Below are 13,325 nucleotides of genomic sequence, written 5' to 3' on the forward strand. Positions count from 1 at the left end.
TTTTCCATTTCATATCCTTCATTTGTGAAAAGTACCCCTTCCTAAAACAGATCCAGCCTCCAAGCCCAAAACCTATGGTTCATGTTATCCACCTCCCAATTCAAGTCCACACCAAATCAATTTCCTATCAAATTCACTTCCTCACTAGCTCATCCGTGTGTCCTCTCCTCATATCCTCTGCTTTTCATCCGGGTCTCCATCCTCCTCCCCTGGGTTATTAGGCCAGCCCTCTGGTTTCTCTGCCTCACACCACCCTAACCATCCTTCATGGATTTAGGAGTGGCAGGTGAGGTTCCTGGTGAGCTGGGCCTCTGGCTGGGTCTCCCACCTCAGCCTCCCAGCACACTGAACTACTCACAGCTTAACTCACTATTCCAGGTGCAGTTTCCTCAGAAGCCTACGCAGTTTAAAGAACTCTTCCTCCAGTCTGAACTTCAGTCTGAAGTGATGGCCCTCCTTCAAGTTCCCACTGCACACCTGTTTCGAAGGACGTCTTACAGTACCTATACAGTATTTCTCCCACAGAACTGTGCGTTACTACAACCAGACGGTCCTTCCTTGAATAGCTAACTATTCAAGGAAGGACCGTCTGGTTTCATTGTCCTTAACAATGAAAAGCTGCTTAATAAAATGTTTGCTGAGGAACTCTATAGATCAAACTTAAGAAACATCTTCTGGCCAACCTCAGGGACACATGCCTGTCCCCCCAGCTACTGGACAGACTGAGGCAAAAGGATCACTTGAGCCCAGGGTTCAAGGCCAGCCAGGGCAACCTAGTGAGAATCTAGCTCCCAAGGGGAAAAAAGAATATTAGCCTTCCAGTAAGAGACGAACTGTTATGTGCAACATCCACAACCAAAATAAATAAAATAAAATAAAATAAAATAAAATAAATGATTTGGCAAGAAGAAACATTCAACATTTTCTAAAATTAACCAGCAACAGTAGCTGCTTTCCACATACTGGCATTCATCTCTCATAACTTAAGAGGTATGTCCAATGTATAGATGGCTATTATTTTGGTGATCTTTTCAATACACTGTTTTCCAGTTGTGCCTTAAAAAAAAACAACAAAAAAAAAACCCTCTTAATTGGCTTTATGTCTTACTCTAGAATTGGGCAACACTTCATTCCAGGTGTTCTCCAGGTCTGCTATTTTCGTTACCCTGCATTTAACAGAGATTGCGGTAAGTGCTTCCATGTTGTCTGACTTCTCATGCAAAATGATTCTGTCTGAAATACACAGATTTCTGATAGGCCTCAGTGTTAAGCTACTTTTTACTAGTCTACTTGATTAACCACCACCATCACATACATCTCTCACACACCAAACTTTAATCTTTCCTTTTTCATCAGAAGAGATAACACAGAAGACTCATGTCTTCTATATACAACAGGCATCTTCACCTGTCAATCCCTGCTGGGTAGAGGCTTTCACATTTACACTTTACAGCCCCTGGAGACAGTGGTTAAAAGGAACATTTGGCAATCCAGAAGAATTCCATCTATTTTCCCAGGTTCCAAAGATTCCACTAAGGACTCTTTCATGAGACACATCACTGATAAGCTCTGATATTCAGATTTTGTGATCGCAAGTGATATTTTGCAAAACAAAAGAAATGAAAAGATCTGTGGTTTCTTAGCAGTTGGCCATCTTCATAAACATTACTTCACCAAATTATGAGACAGCAACAAGTACTTTGCTTTGAACAACACAGGAAAAGTCCTGTGGCAGACACTACTTAAGATATCCATAAAACAACTCATCCAGTTCACTTAAATTGAGACTGAGGCTAACCCTAAACCTGGGTCAGGATATTTAGTGAGACAAAAAAGTTTTTTTTTGTTTTGTTTTGGTACTGGGGATTGAACTTAGGGGAACTCGCCCACTGAGCCACATCCCTAGCCCTGTTTTGTATTTTATTTAGAGACAGGGTTTCACTGAGTTGCTTAGCACCTCGCCATTAAAAAGAGCTTAAAAAAAAAAAGTACGCATTTTTAAATGCTCAAATTATGGTGACTATTTCTGGAATTATTGTGGATTTGACCAAATTGTTGACCAAATTGCCAGGTCATCTCACTGGTATTTAGGGCCCTTTGCATTCAAGTCCAGAAGTAATGTAAATTTCTTCTTCTGCTTTGCAGATGAGACAATGCGCACCGAGGGCTCCTCTACCACTGAGGCTTAAGAGTGGATCTGAGTGCCCTGGAAATAGACCTTACGAGGTAAAACAAAACACTGGCTCAAAACAAGGAAGCGAACCAACAAAAGGCCCCACAGATGGAAAACCTGCCACCTTCCGCCACCTCCCAAAGGTGGAGCCGGCCAGGAGCCGGGTTCCCGAGCGCGCTCCCGGGAGGGCCTGGTATGGAGAGTCGGGACTTAGGTGGAGGCCCTGTGGCGCGGGCACCAGGACCCTCGGCCCCGGAGGCTGCAAGGTGGGCAGCGACCCTCCTGCGCCCCCAGGCCCTGCGAAGAGGGGCTCCGCGCCGCCCCGCAGCCCGTCCGGCTGCGCCCCCTCCCGCCTCGGCGCCCGAGCGCGCACAGGGCCGGCGACCCCCGTAACCCCCGTGACCCGCGCGTGCCGGCCCGCACCCCGGTCCGCCGCATCACTCACACAGCACGAGCGCCGCGGCCAGCACCGGCCACGGCCAGAGCCTGTGGCCTGCGGCTGCCTTCCCTGCCCCGGCTCCGGCTCCGGCGGGCGCTGCCATGGTCCTGCCGCTGCAGCCGTCGCCGCGCGCTGGACCCACTCCCACTGCGGCTGGCTCGCAGCCGCCGCACGGTGCCTCCACGCCGCCGCTCCCGCCGCGGCCCGGGCGGCTGCCTGCCTCCCCGCGCAGGCCCCGCCCCGCCGCCCGCTCACTGGCCCGCCGGCGCCCCTCGCGGCTCGCGATTGGACAACCTGCCCGCCCGTCATCCCCTCCCGCCGAGAGGCCCCGCCCCCGTCCCACCCAGGCGCCTCGGCTGGGAGCCAGGCCCGGGTCCAGCGCCGCCGCCGAGCGCTCGCCTGCCTGCGTGGCCGGCCCAGCGCCCCATTGTCCCCGGCGCCGCCGTGGAGCTTCGCCCGGGCCGACCGCGCCGTTTCAGCCCTGCTCGGCTTTTCCCGGCCTCGCTCGGGAGAAGGAAGGAGTTCATCTAGCTAAAAAAAAAAAAAGGGAAAGAGAGAAAGGATGAGAGACTCCAGGTCCAGGCCTGGACCGGGCGCTCCTGATCTGCCCTCCCCAGCCCTGTCCCCAGGTCTGTCCTTTGCCTGGGCTGGATGATTTATGTGCTGCACTTGAGAGATCTGCCAGCTTGGAAAGAAGTCCCCATCTTGTCCCACCTCCCCGGAGCCTGTCCTCCGGCCCTTTGGTGGCCGGGCAGGGTGGGAACTGGGACTCTCCCACCCCCCGGATCACGCGGGCGGGCCGTGCCTGGTGTCTGCTGTACTTGTGCACGTCTACACGAAGTGACACCGAGCCTGTCCCCCACACGCTGGGGTGGCAGGGCTTATTTAAAAAGGGGTAACGTGGGCTTCTCCCGGAGGGAGCAGGGGCCATAGCTATCCCGGTCTCCCAGGAAGTGAGAGCGTCCGCCTCTCTATGTGCCACAGGCTTCCTTTGTTCCCCTGGTCTTCCCCGTCTCTCTCCTTCCTGCTAGTGACTGGGCCAGGAGATGCTAGGAGGGAGGGCCCCAAGGTGAGAAGAGAGGGGCTGGAGGGGCCTGGTGGAGTGACCTGGGCCGGAAGGCGGGTAATTAACAACTTCCTGTAGGAGGGGACAATCCCTGGGACAGGTCACCTTAGCCGCTGGTGGGAGCCGAGGCAGGTTATCTTGATAAGGTGGAAGGAAGGGCTCTGAAGGAATCCACATTTCAGTCCTCCCCATTCTCTGATCCCCACCCTTGCCTATCTGCCTGTGGGATTCTGGCTTCAGAGGGGGCTCTGGACCGCCCTTGAAGGTGGAGAATGGACCCTCTGGGAGGCCTCAAGGACAGGGGGAGGGGGAGGAGTGGCAAAAGACCCCCAATGCAACCTCTCACTTGGGAGTTTTGTCTAGAGTCAGTCTCTGCTGGTTTTCCTACTCCAGCAAACTCATAATTACTTATCATTAATGAGAGAAAGCTAAGACCTCAACCAGACCATTCTGTCCAATTTCTCTCAGCAAGGTCCTTCTGAAGTGTGTCTGGAATGAACCAGAAAGAATACAAACGCATGAATTCAACAGAGGATGTGGAACACCTGGTCATCGCTCTGACCAGTGGGCAGTCTACCAGTGCACTCGGTTTCCTTAAAATGCTCAAAGAGAAGGAGAAATAAAGGGGGGAAAGCAAGGCCAAAGGCCCTCCAAGGACCCACACGGGCCTCCAGGACCCAGTGGTGTGGGAGGTTTGCTGCGGGGTTGTGGTGTACTCTAACCTACCCAGACCTGCCTCTGCTTGGGAAGCTGGCCCAAGAGGAGTCTGGGGAAGACTCACAGCAGTGTCACGTTTGAGGTGACATTTAATGATAGTATTAGACATGGAAAATGACAACCCCCAAAAGTAGGGGGCCCTGGGATAAGGGAGTGAGAAGGAAAGGCCAACGTTGAGAGCACTGATCCTTTCCCAGTCATGAAACAAACCCTGAGGAAGAGGTGTCCATCAAACCTAGAAAGGCAGTCTCCGGGAAGAGGCTGAAGCATTAACCCTTCTAAAAACAAATCCTTTCCAGATAACAATCACTGACCCCAGGCCCTCCTTCAGGTCCAGTACAATAAATTCCAGAAACTGACTACTGACCCTAGACTCCCTCCCATTTCAAACAAACCCTAAATTCCTAAGCACTAACACTGACTCCTTCACTGATTGATAGAGCAAACTCCAAATTCCTGGGTGCCCAGAGAAAATTGATATGCTCACCAGACCACCTCTCAGAATAACCTGTATGAGCCCAGGCCCCTTCTTTGTTTGGGGGCTCATTTTCCACCCGGAAAGTGGGTCCCACCACAGCTCACTTCATTCCTGCATCCCCTGCTTCTGTGTGAAACTTCCTTTCTGAATGAAGCGCTGAGCAGATTTGTGAAGTTTGCGTTCATCCTGGTCTTTTTGTGCTAACAGATAGAGGTTCACCAGGGAAACAGGGAACGCAAACTCAGAACAGGGCGAGAGACAGGAGGTTGTTCACTGTTACAGGACGATGTGTCACCAGACTTCTTTTCTCTCAGTGCAGCTGGTAGAGCATTCCTCAACATGCCGTTTCCTGTGCCACAAGACCTGACTCAGGGAAGAACACACTCTGTAGTCACCTACAGACATTACACACATTCTGCCCACCCAGAGATGGACACTTCCCACTGTAAATGGGCAGTGGACATTCTGAGTTTTGTTAGTCAGCTTCCTGCATCTTTGTGGGGACAAATGGAACACACTAGTATTAGCCTGTGGAGTAAAAGACAAACTCCTTTCAATCACAAGACAGAAGAACAAAGGGGGAGAAAACCTACAAGGATAATAACTATTCTAGATTCCCGCGGGGAAGGAGAGCATCGAGCCGTCCTTGAGCCGTCCTTGCTTGTGATTACTGGTTACTTTGCCTAAAGAGTTGCAAACTGTGGCTTCCTCGTTTCAGGGAGAAGGATAAGCTCCTTTAGGTGTCCAGGGCATTTCTTTTTCCCCCAGTTAGATTTTGGTGAATAAACTGTCCTGGCATCTAGAACTCATTAACATTTTAAAGGATATTTTTATCCTTCTTGCCTTGAGCCCTAAGAATTGAAGCCAGGGCAGTTTCAAATAAAACAAAGAAGGGTGGAGACTGAACTCCAGGCCTGCAATTTTCTGATGTCAAACCTTTGGAAGAGAGTTAACAATTCACTGTCCAGCACAAAATATACCAAATGCTTGTTGAATGAATTAACAATGAACAAACTGACAATGAATGAATGAATGAATTGTGAAATAATCAAACGAGTCTACTTCTTGGATAGTCACCTACTTGTTGTTTCCTAGCTGGTTAGTGATTTGCTAGATTGAGAATTCAGTTACAGTTTGTCAAGTTCCAAAATTTGTATTGATAAGGATTTTGAGACCAATTGCAGTCATTCAGAATTATTCACAGAGTCCCAGCTTTGCTAAAGATGTTCTACCTCAATGCAAAGTATTTAAAAATTTAAAATATAGATAAGAAGCCATTCCTTCTACATTTAATGAAAGATATTGGGACAACAGGCAGCAATTATACAATTGGTTGGCAATTATACAGTAGAATTCAGTGATGGTGCCAGGTATCCCGCCCTCTGATAAATCAAAGCAGACAAGATTCAACCCAATTATGTGCCACATAAATTGTTTTTGATATGCTGAAAGATCTTTTTGTGGGAAGGTCAGAGTCTGAAACACAAGCAGATAGGTTCTCCTGCTGAAGAGAACAGTCGCAGTAAAAACACAGGGACGGCAGGGTGGGACTTAGAACTCTGGCATTAAAAAGTATCCGCAAGAAACCAACAATCTTACCATAAAGGGACAGAGAACAAGTGCAACCTGCGAAACTCAGTAAAGGGGAGAGTCTGGAATCTGCCACCGGGACATTGCTACCTGCTCCGTGCAATTTATTAGTCATGGATATAAATAGAATTATGGTTTTGAAATAAGAGGTCAGTATTACGCTGGTGATGACATCGTTGCTTTCTTCTGTGTCGCTTATTTTCAAAGAGTAAAAGGAAAATAAAAAACCAGAGGGCTATTTAAAACAAGAAACAAAAAACAGAGAATATAAACACGAACAACCACTTGGGGGCGCATTAACTAAACTGCTCCACCTTCCTTTATGATGACTGAAAACATAAAGCCGCAGCGGCTCGTTGGTCTAGGGGTATGATTCTCGCTTAGGGTGCGAGAGGTCCCGGGTTCAAATCCCGGACGAGCCCTCTTTTGCACGCCGCAGTTCAATTGACTTTTGGGGACACAGGTAAATCAACGCGGTGACTACGCGTCTGAGCGAAACTCTGGAGGGACGCCCTGGAACTTACAGCACGCTTCACCCTCAAATACTGCGCGAAGACCTAGAAAGTGTGTGAGGGACACAAACTTGGCCCCGGCCCGCTAGTGCAGCGGGTGCGCGGCGCCCCCCGGGGGTTCGTGCTCCCTGCGGGGCCGACCCTGGCTCGTGGGCTCCGGAGCTGCCGCGGCTCCGTGGGCTTGCAGCCCCGCAGGAGGCCGCGGGCAGCGGAGACGAGCGAGGCGCCGGGGCTCTAGGGCCCTGCGCTCGGCCGCACGGTTCGGGCTACCGTAGGAACTGAGCTCGCTCGATCTGACTCCGAAGACCGGGACAGACACCGGAGCTCGTGGGACCGGAACAGTCGCCCGAATGGGCTGTGTGAGGAAAATAAAATCCTCCTCCAATTCAGGTGTGGCTCGAGAAAAAGCCTGGGCTCGTCCGGGATTTGAACCCGGGACCTCTCGCACCCGAAGCGAGAATCATACCCCTAGACCAACGAGCCGCTCTCGGCAGCAGCGCTCCCGGCGCCGCCCTTCAGCCTCACCGCCTCGCCGCGCTTCCGGGTCCGCGAGGCTCTCGGCTCTGGGCCTGGAACCTTCCCACCCACCGCGCGGGGTTGCAGCCCAGGCGCCTGCACTGCCCCGGGCTCCGCGCGACACTGGGGAAGAGCCCGGGCTCTCGAGCAGGGCGCCGCGCTGCAACCCGGGGAGGAGCCGGGGCTCCCGAGCGGGGCTCTGAGCTGAACCCCGGGGAGGAGCCCGGCTCTGGAGCGGGGCTCTGCGCTGCACCCCAGAAAGGGGCTAGGACCTCTGGAGCCGGGCTCCGCGCTGCGCGCTGCACCCCGGGGAGGAGCCAGGCTCCGGATCCGGGCTCCGGGCTGCACCCCGGGAGGAGCCGGGACCTTGGAGCGGGGCTCCGCGCTGCACCCCGGGGAGGAGCCAGGCTCCGGATCCGGGCTCCGGGCTGCACCCCGGGAGGAGCCGGGACCTCTGGAGCCGGGCTCCGCGCTGTACCCCGGGGAGGAGCCGAGCTCCCGAGCGGGGCTCCGCGCTGTACCCCGGGAGGAGCCGGGCCCTCTGGAGCCGGGCTCCGCGCTGCATCCCGGGGAGGAGCCGGGACCTCTGGAGCCGGGCTCCGCGCTGCATCCCGGGGAGGAGCCGGGGCCTCTGGAGCCGGGCTCCGCGCTGCATCCCGGGGAGGAGCCGGGACCTCTGGAGCCGGGCTCCGCGCTGCATCCCGGGGAGGAGCCGGGACCTCTGGAGCCGGGCTCCGCGCTGCATCCCGGGGAGGAGCCGGGACCTCTGGAGCCGGGCTCCGCGCTGCACCCCGGGGAGGAGCCGGGCTCCCGAGCGGAGCTGTGCAGCTCTGGCGGCGACTCGCCGAGGGGCTCCACTGCCGCTGGAGCCAGGTGACCCGGGCGTGAGCCAGTGCCGCAGGGCGCGTGTCGGGGAGGGTGGGAGAGCACCGCGCCTGGCTCGAAGGGACGAAGACGAAGGAAGCGTCGGAAAGAACCGCACAGCACGGCCTCCCGAGGGCCACTCGGGTTCCTGCGCGCTCCCGCACTCGGCCAGCTCGGCCAACCCCGTCGGCTCTGCTGAGATTGCCCCATTTTGCAGACCAAGAAATCGAGGCCCGGGGTGTTCAGTCGGTCACTTAGGACACAGAGCTACGAAGCAGCAGCGGCAGCGGTGAGGTCCCGCGACCCGGGGAGGTGCGCGAACGTGGGCAGGGTGGCGGTTAAGGGGACTGCGGCTGGGGAGAGGGACTGGTGGCTTGAAGGGGGGGAGCACAGGGGGCGGGGTCTTTTCTCCCCCTGCGCACAAATCTGAGCCTGTGGCTGCGTCCTGCTCCCGGCTTCCTGCTCCTGCGCTCCGGGGCCACGTGGCAGAGGTCCTTCGTTTCTGAAGCCCTCTTCCACCGTGGACTGCCTTTCATTCAGGGGTATGGGATCCACTGCCCTGTCGCCCGAGGGTCCAGATGGTGTGTTTGCCCTGTCACTTCTGTGGGGGTGGGGTACTTGGGATTGAACCCAGGGCCACTTTATCACTGAGCCACATCCCCAGCTCTATTTTATTTTGAGGCAGGGTCTTGTAAGTGGCTTAGGCCTTACTTAGCTGCTGGCTGGCTGGCCTCCAATTTGCCATCCTCCTGCTTCAGCCTCCGGAATTGCTGCCCTCTCACCTTTTGATCGGGAGCTCCCCTCCTCTTCCTTTCCTCCTTCTCCCTCCCTCTCTTGATGCTGAGGGCTCTTGGGGCGCCATTTAATGAGGAGGTCAGAGGAGGCTCAAGCCCTTGGGCGGTGTGTAAGGAGAAATACAAGTGGGGACAATGGAAATAAAGACCAAAAGGTGAGGCAGAGACCTGATGGTCCTGGGGCAGGGACTCGGTCTGTTTGGAGGGCAGCGCCGTCTATGCCCTCCTTAGGCTCTGGGCGCTGTAAACTCTGACCGCTCTCCTTTTTGACACCACTTTTCCTCCTCCTGCTGAACTGAGTCGTGAGAGCTGGGTATTGTCCCCACTGATTCAGGGATGCGTGAGTGTGGGAGAAGAGGAGAAGTCATCGGGCAAGCCACGTTTCGCCCTTCGGGGAGGTGGTGCTTGCGCCCTGCCTGATCCTCCCCTTCCACTCACCAGGGTGCACGGAGTCAGCAAAGCTGAGACCTTTCCCACCTTTGCAGAGCGGCACTCTCCATGTTTTTTGGTGGTGGTGGCTTTCCCATCCCTTTACGGCCATTTGTAATGGCTTCCAACTATTCCAGCAAGACAATGAGCGCCCTTTTCTTTATTCTTCTATTGTATGGTAAAAAACTGGTGTCCAAAGTTGCACTGAGATAAATATTGCCCAATTAGCCTATTTGGGTGTAAACTTTTCCCATTTTCTGGATTATTTCCAAAGGGTATACTCTCCAAGTTGGCAGGGTCAGAGGGATGAACATTTTACACCTTGACTGCTTTTGTGAGCTTTTGTTTTTGTACTGGCTCTTGATGCGATGCATCCCCAAGGAGCTTGACTTGGCTGCTTAGCAAGTAAGGCAAAAACAGGAAGAAGAGGAGCAGGCCCTTGCCGGCCAAGTATAACTCCGCCATTCATTGAGACCCATGATCCAGTCTTCTAATTCCACTTCAGGGTTTGGGTGGCAAACAAGTTTTTGAGAATGGTGATATTGTAAAAAGAATTATTGAAGAGAATGCTGACTTGGGGTCAAATGTATGAGAGGGAGCAGATGAAGTTAGGAGAGAGTCGTGGCAGTGGGGTGACAAGGTAGAGGCCAGCCTTTGAAACTTAGCAAGACTCTCAAAAACCAACAGAAAGAATGGATGGGGATAGAGCCCAGTGGTGGACGCCAGTTTAACCCCCAGTACAGGCAGGAGGGGAGGGTGATAAGAATGACTCTGGATGGTGTATTGAAACTCAGAATGTTAAATCATTTGTTTGGGGGAATTAGTGAACTTTATAACTAATGTTTGCTCACCACTGAGTTCTGACCCAACTTAAGTTTAAGTGGCGCTGACTTGGCCTACCTTGGGATTTAAGGGCTGGGGAGCTGGGTGTGATGGTGCACACCTGTAATCCCAGCAGCTCAGGAGGCTGAGTAAGGAGGATTGCAAATTCAAAGCCAGCCTCAGCAAAAGTGAGGCGCAAAACAACTCAGTGAGACCCTGTCTCTAAATAAAAAAAAGGGCTGGGGATGTGGCTCAGTGGTTGAGTGCCCCTGAGTTCAATCCCCAGTACTAAGAAAAAAGGAGGCACTGCTGGCTCAGTGGTTAAGCACCCCTGGGTTCAGTTCACAGTACTAAAAACAAAAACAAGCCATTGATAAGTGTGAGAACTACTTCTACAAGTCCACCCACTATATATATATATATATGATATTATTTATTTATTTACTTATTTTGTTTTTCGTGTCTTCATACATGTACTTTGGATACTAATGTCCATCACATTCCACCATTATTTCTAACCCCTGCCCCCTCCCTTCTCCTCCTACCCCTCTGCCCTATCTGGAATTCTTATATTCCTCCCATGCTCCCCCTCCCTACCCCACTATGAATCATCTCCTTATATTAAAGAAAACATTCGGCATTTGGTTTTTTGGGATTGGCTAACTTCACTTAGCATTATTTTCTCTAACTCCATCAATTTACCTGCAAATGCCATGATTTTATTCTCTTTTATTGCTGAGTAATATTCCATTGTGTGTATATGCCACATTTTATTTTATCCATTCATCTACTGAAGGGCATCTAGGTTGGTTTCACAGTTTAGCTGTTGTGAATTGTGCTGCTATAAACATTCAGGTGGCTGTGTCCCTGTAGTATGCTGCTTTTAAGTCCTTTGGGTATAGACCGAGGAGAGGGATAACTGGGTCAAATGATGGTTCCATTCCCAGTTTTCCAGGGAATCTCTACTGCCGGGTTTCTGTTCTCTCGACTAAAAGGCTCAGGGTTTACTCCAGTTGAACTGGGCTGACTGGGCTGCACAAAATAACCCCACAAGAGACACAAACACCTTTTTCATTGGGGTCACTGTGATGGCTCCTCTGACCTTAAGGGTCCACAGGAAGAGAGCGAGCGAGAGCACGCGCTGACCCCTTTTATTGAGGAGAAGCTATTCAAATGAGGCAAGGGGTCAGGTTCAGGGGGCTGAGTCTATCCTCATGATGTCCACTGTCAGCAGGTTGTCTGACACCTGGGTAGGCCACACCCAAGGGCACAGTAAGAGAAGGGGACACACACAGGCACTTCCATGGAAGATTCTATCCTAAACAGGGCAAGGGGTTATTACAAAGGAACAGGTGAGCGTAACTCCACCCACGGGGCTGTAGGAAGATACACCCGTGCACCAGACACTGACCCTTGAACCCCAAGAAGGGTGGGGAAAGCTCTGCCACTTTTCTGTGACTGAGCGCCTCAGCACCCAGCCGGGAGTGTGACTCAGTCACGTGCAAGGTTGGTCTCCCACACTCTACTGCTTTCCATATTGGCTGCACCAATTTGCAGTCCCACCGGCAATGAATGAGTGAGCCTGTCTCCCCACATTCTTGCCAACACTCACTGTTGCCTATATTCTTGAGCATTGCCGTTCTGACTGGAGTGAGATGAAATCTTAGTTTTGATTTGCATTTCTCTAATCGCTAGAGGTGATGAGCATTTTTTCATGTTTGTCGATTGGTTGTCTATCCTCTTCTGAGAAGTCTCTGTTCAGGAGACTCGTACAGCACAAGAATTAAAATCAAGAATCAGTAAATGGGCTGGACTCAAACTAAAAAGCTTCTTCTCAGCAAAAGAAGCACTCTGTGAGGTGAACAGAGCCTGCATCCGGGAGCAAATCTTTACCCCTCACATCAGCTAGAGCACTAATCTCCAGGGTACACAAAGAACTCAAAAAACTAAACACCAAAAAAACAAATAACCCAAGATCATAAATGGGCCAAGGACCTGAACGGTCCACCACTTTCAAGTAATTTTCCTACATTTCTGGGTCAAACCACACAGTGCAGGGCCTCGTTCGTTACTTACCATTGCACCCGCTGGGATACAGGGTGCCGCCGCTTTTGCCAGCATCGTCTGGACAGGAGCCAGGGCCCTCCAGCTCCTTTGGACACACCCGCTGTCCTGCTGTCCCGGAGCAGGAGGGCCTGAGGAGACTTCTCTTGCTCAGAGGGGCGTGGTTTGGCTCCGCAGGCTCCCTCTGGCTGCAAGGCCTGTCATTCCTTCATCACGGCCTCTCCCCTGGGGGTCTCAGAGAGCCACAGCTTCCTGCCCCAGTGCACCACAGTGGGCCTCCCTGGAGTTCCACAGCTCTCCTGGGACTCAGGGCAGAGCTGGAATAATGGCCTTTCTTCAGCCTCCTCCGTGGTCAGGAGACCAGGGCCACCCTGGAGCCAGGGTCATGCGGGAGGTGGGGGGAGCTAGGGAGTCAGAGAAGTGGTGTCTTCGCCAAGACTTCTGTGCCCTGTGCTCTTCCCTTTTAACCCTTTTTGGGAAGGATCTCAAAAACCAACTCGCACCATGGGGTGAATGACACAGGAGGCGCAAAACATGATGTCTCTCTGGAATTTTTGCCTTTTGACTGGGAAGGAGGTCACCAAGGGAGTCAGTTGCTAATTTTGACATTTTACACAACTGGATGAGACAAGGGAGGGGTGGGAGGCAACGATGTTGAAGACAATCCCCTTCCCACTGTGAACTTGGTTCGATCATTCATTATCTGGCAACTATTCACTGAGTACCTACTATGTCAGCGGCCTGGACACAGTGACGGGTAGTAGTGGTGACGTCTTGGACCTCCTGGGGCTCAGGTGCACTCTGGACACGTGACACTTTATGGCACAGAACAACAAGGCTGATTTCCTTGGTGACTTGTGA

General features: G+C 52.7%; 1 protein-coding gene and 2 non-coding genes across 3 annotated transcripts in view; 1 reads left to right on the plus strand and 2 right to left on the minus strand.

The window, feature by feature from the left end:
* Nucleotides 1-3,543, minus strand: part of Mpzl1 (myelin protein zero like 1) — a 48,262-nt gene extending 44,719 nt beyond the window's left edge. Inside the window, exons 1-2 of the mRNA XM_027922854.2 lie at nucleotides 3,327-3,543; nucleotides 2,619-3,062 (exon numbers count right to left, since the gene is read on the minus strand). Coding sequence (XP_027778655.2) covers nucleotides 2,619-3,062; nucleotides 3,327-3,543 — 661 coding nt within the window. The remainder of the gene's footprint in view (nucleotides 1-2,618; nucleotides 3,063-3,326) is intronic.
* Nucleotides 3,544-6,813: 3,270 nt separating this feature from the next.
* On the plus strand, nucleotides 6,814-6,885 carry Trnap-agg (transfer RNA proline (anticodon AGG)). Its single transcript has one exon. It is a non-coding gene; the product is annotated as a tRNA-Pro (tRNA).
* A 501-nt stretch (nucleotides 6,886-7,386) lies between these two features.
* On the minus strand, nucleotides 7,387-7,458 carry Trnap-cgg (transfer RNA proline (anticodon CGG)). The gene has a single exon. It is a non-coding gene; the product is annotated as a tRNA-Pro (tRNA).
* Nucleotides 7,459-13,325: the final 5,867 nt, after the last annotated feature.

This window comes from Marmota flaviventris, chromosome 12 (assembly GCF_047511675.1).
Source record: "Marmota flaviventris isolate mMarFla1 chromosome 12, mMarFla1.hap1, whole genome shotgun sequence".
NCBI classification, from domain to species: Eukaryota; Metazoa; Chordata; class Mammalia; order Rodentia; family Sciuridae; genus Marmota; species Marmota flaviventris.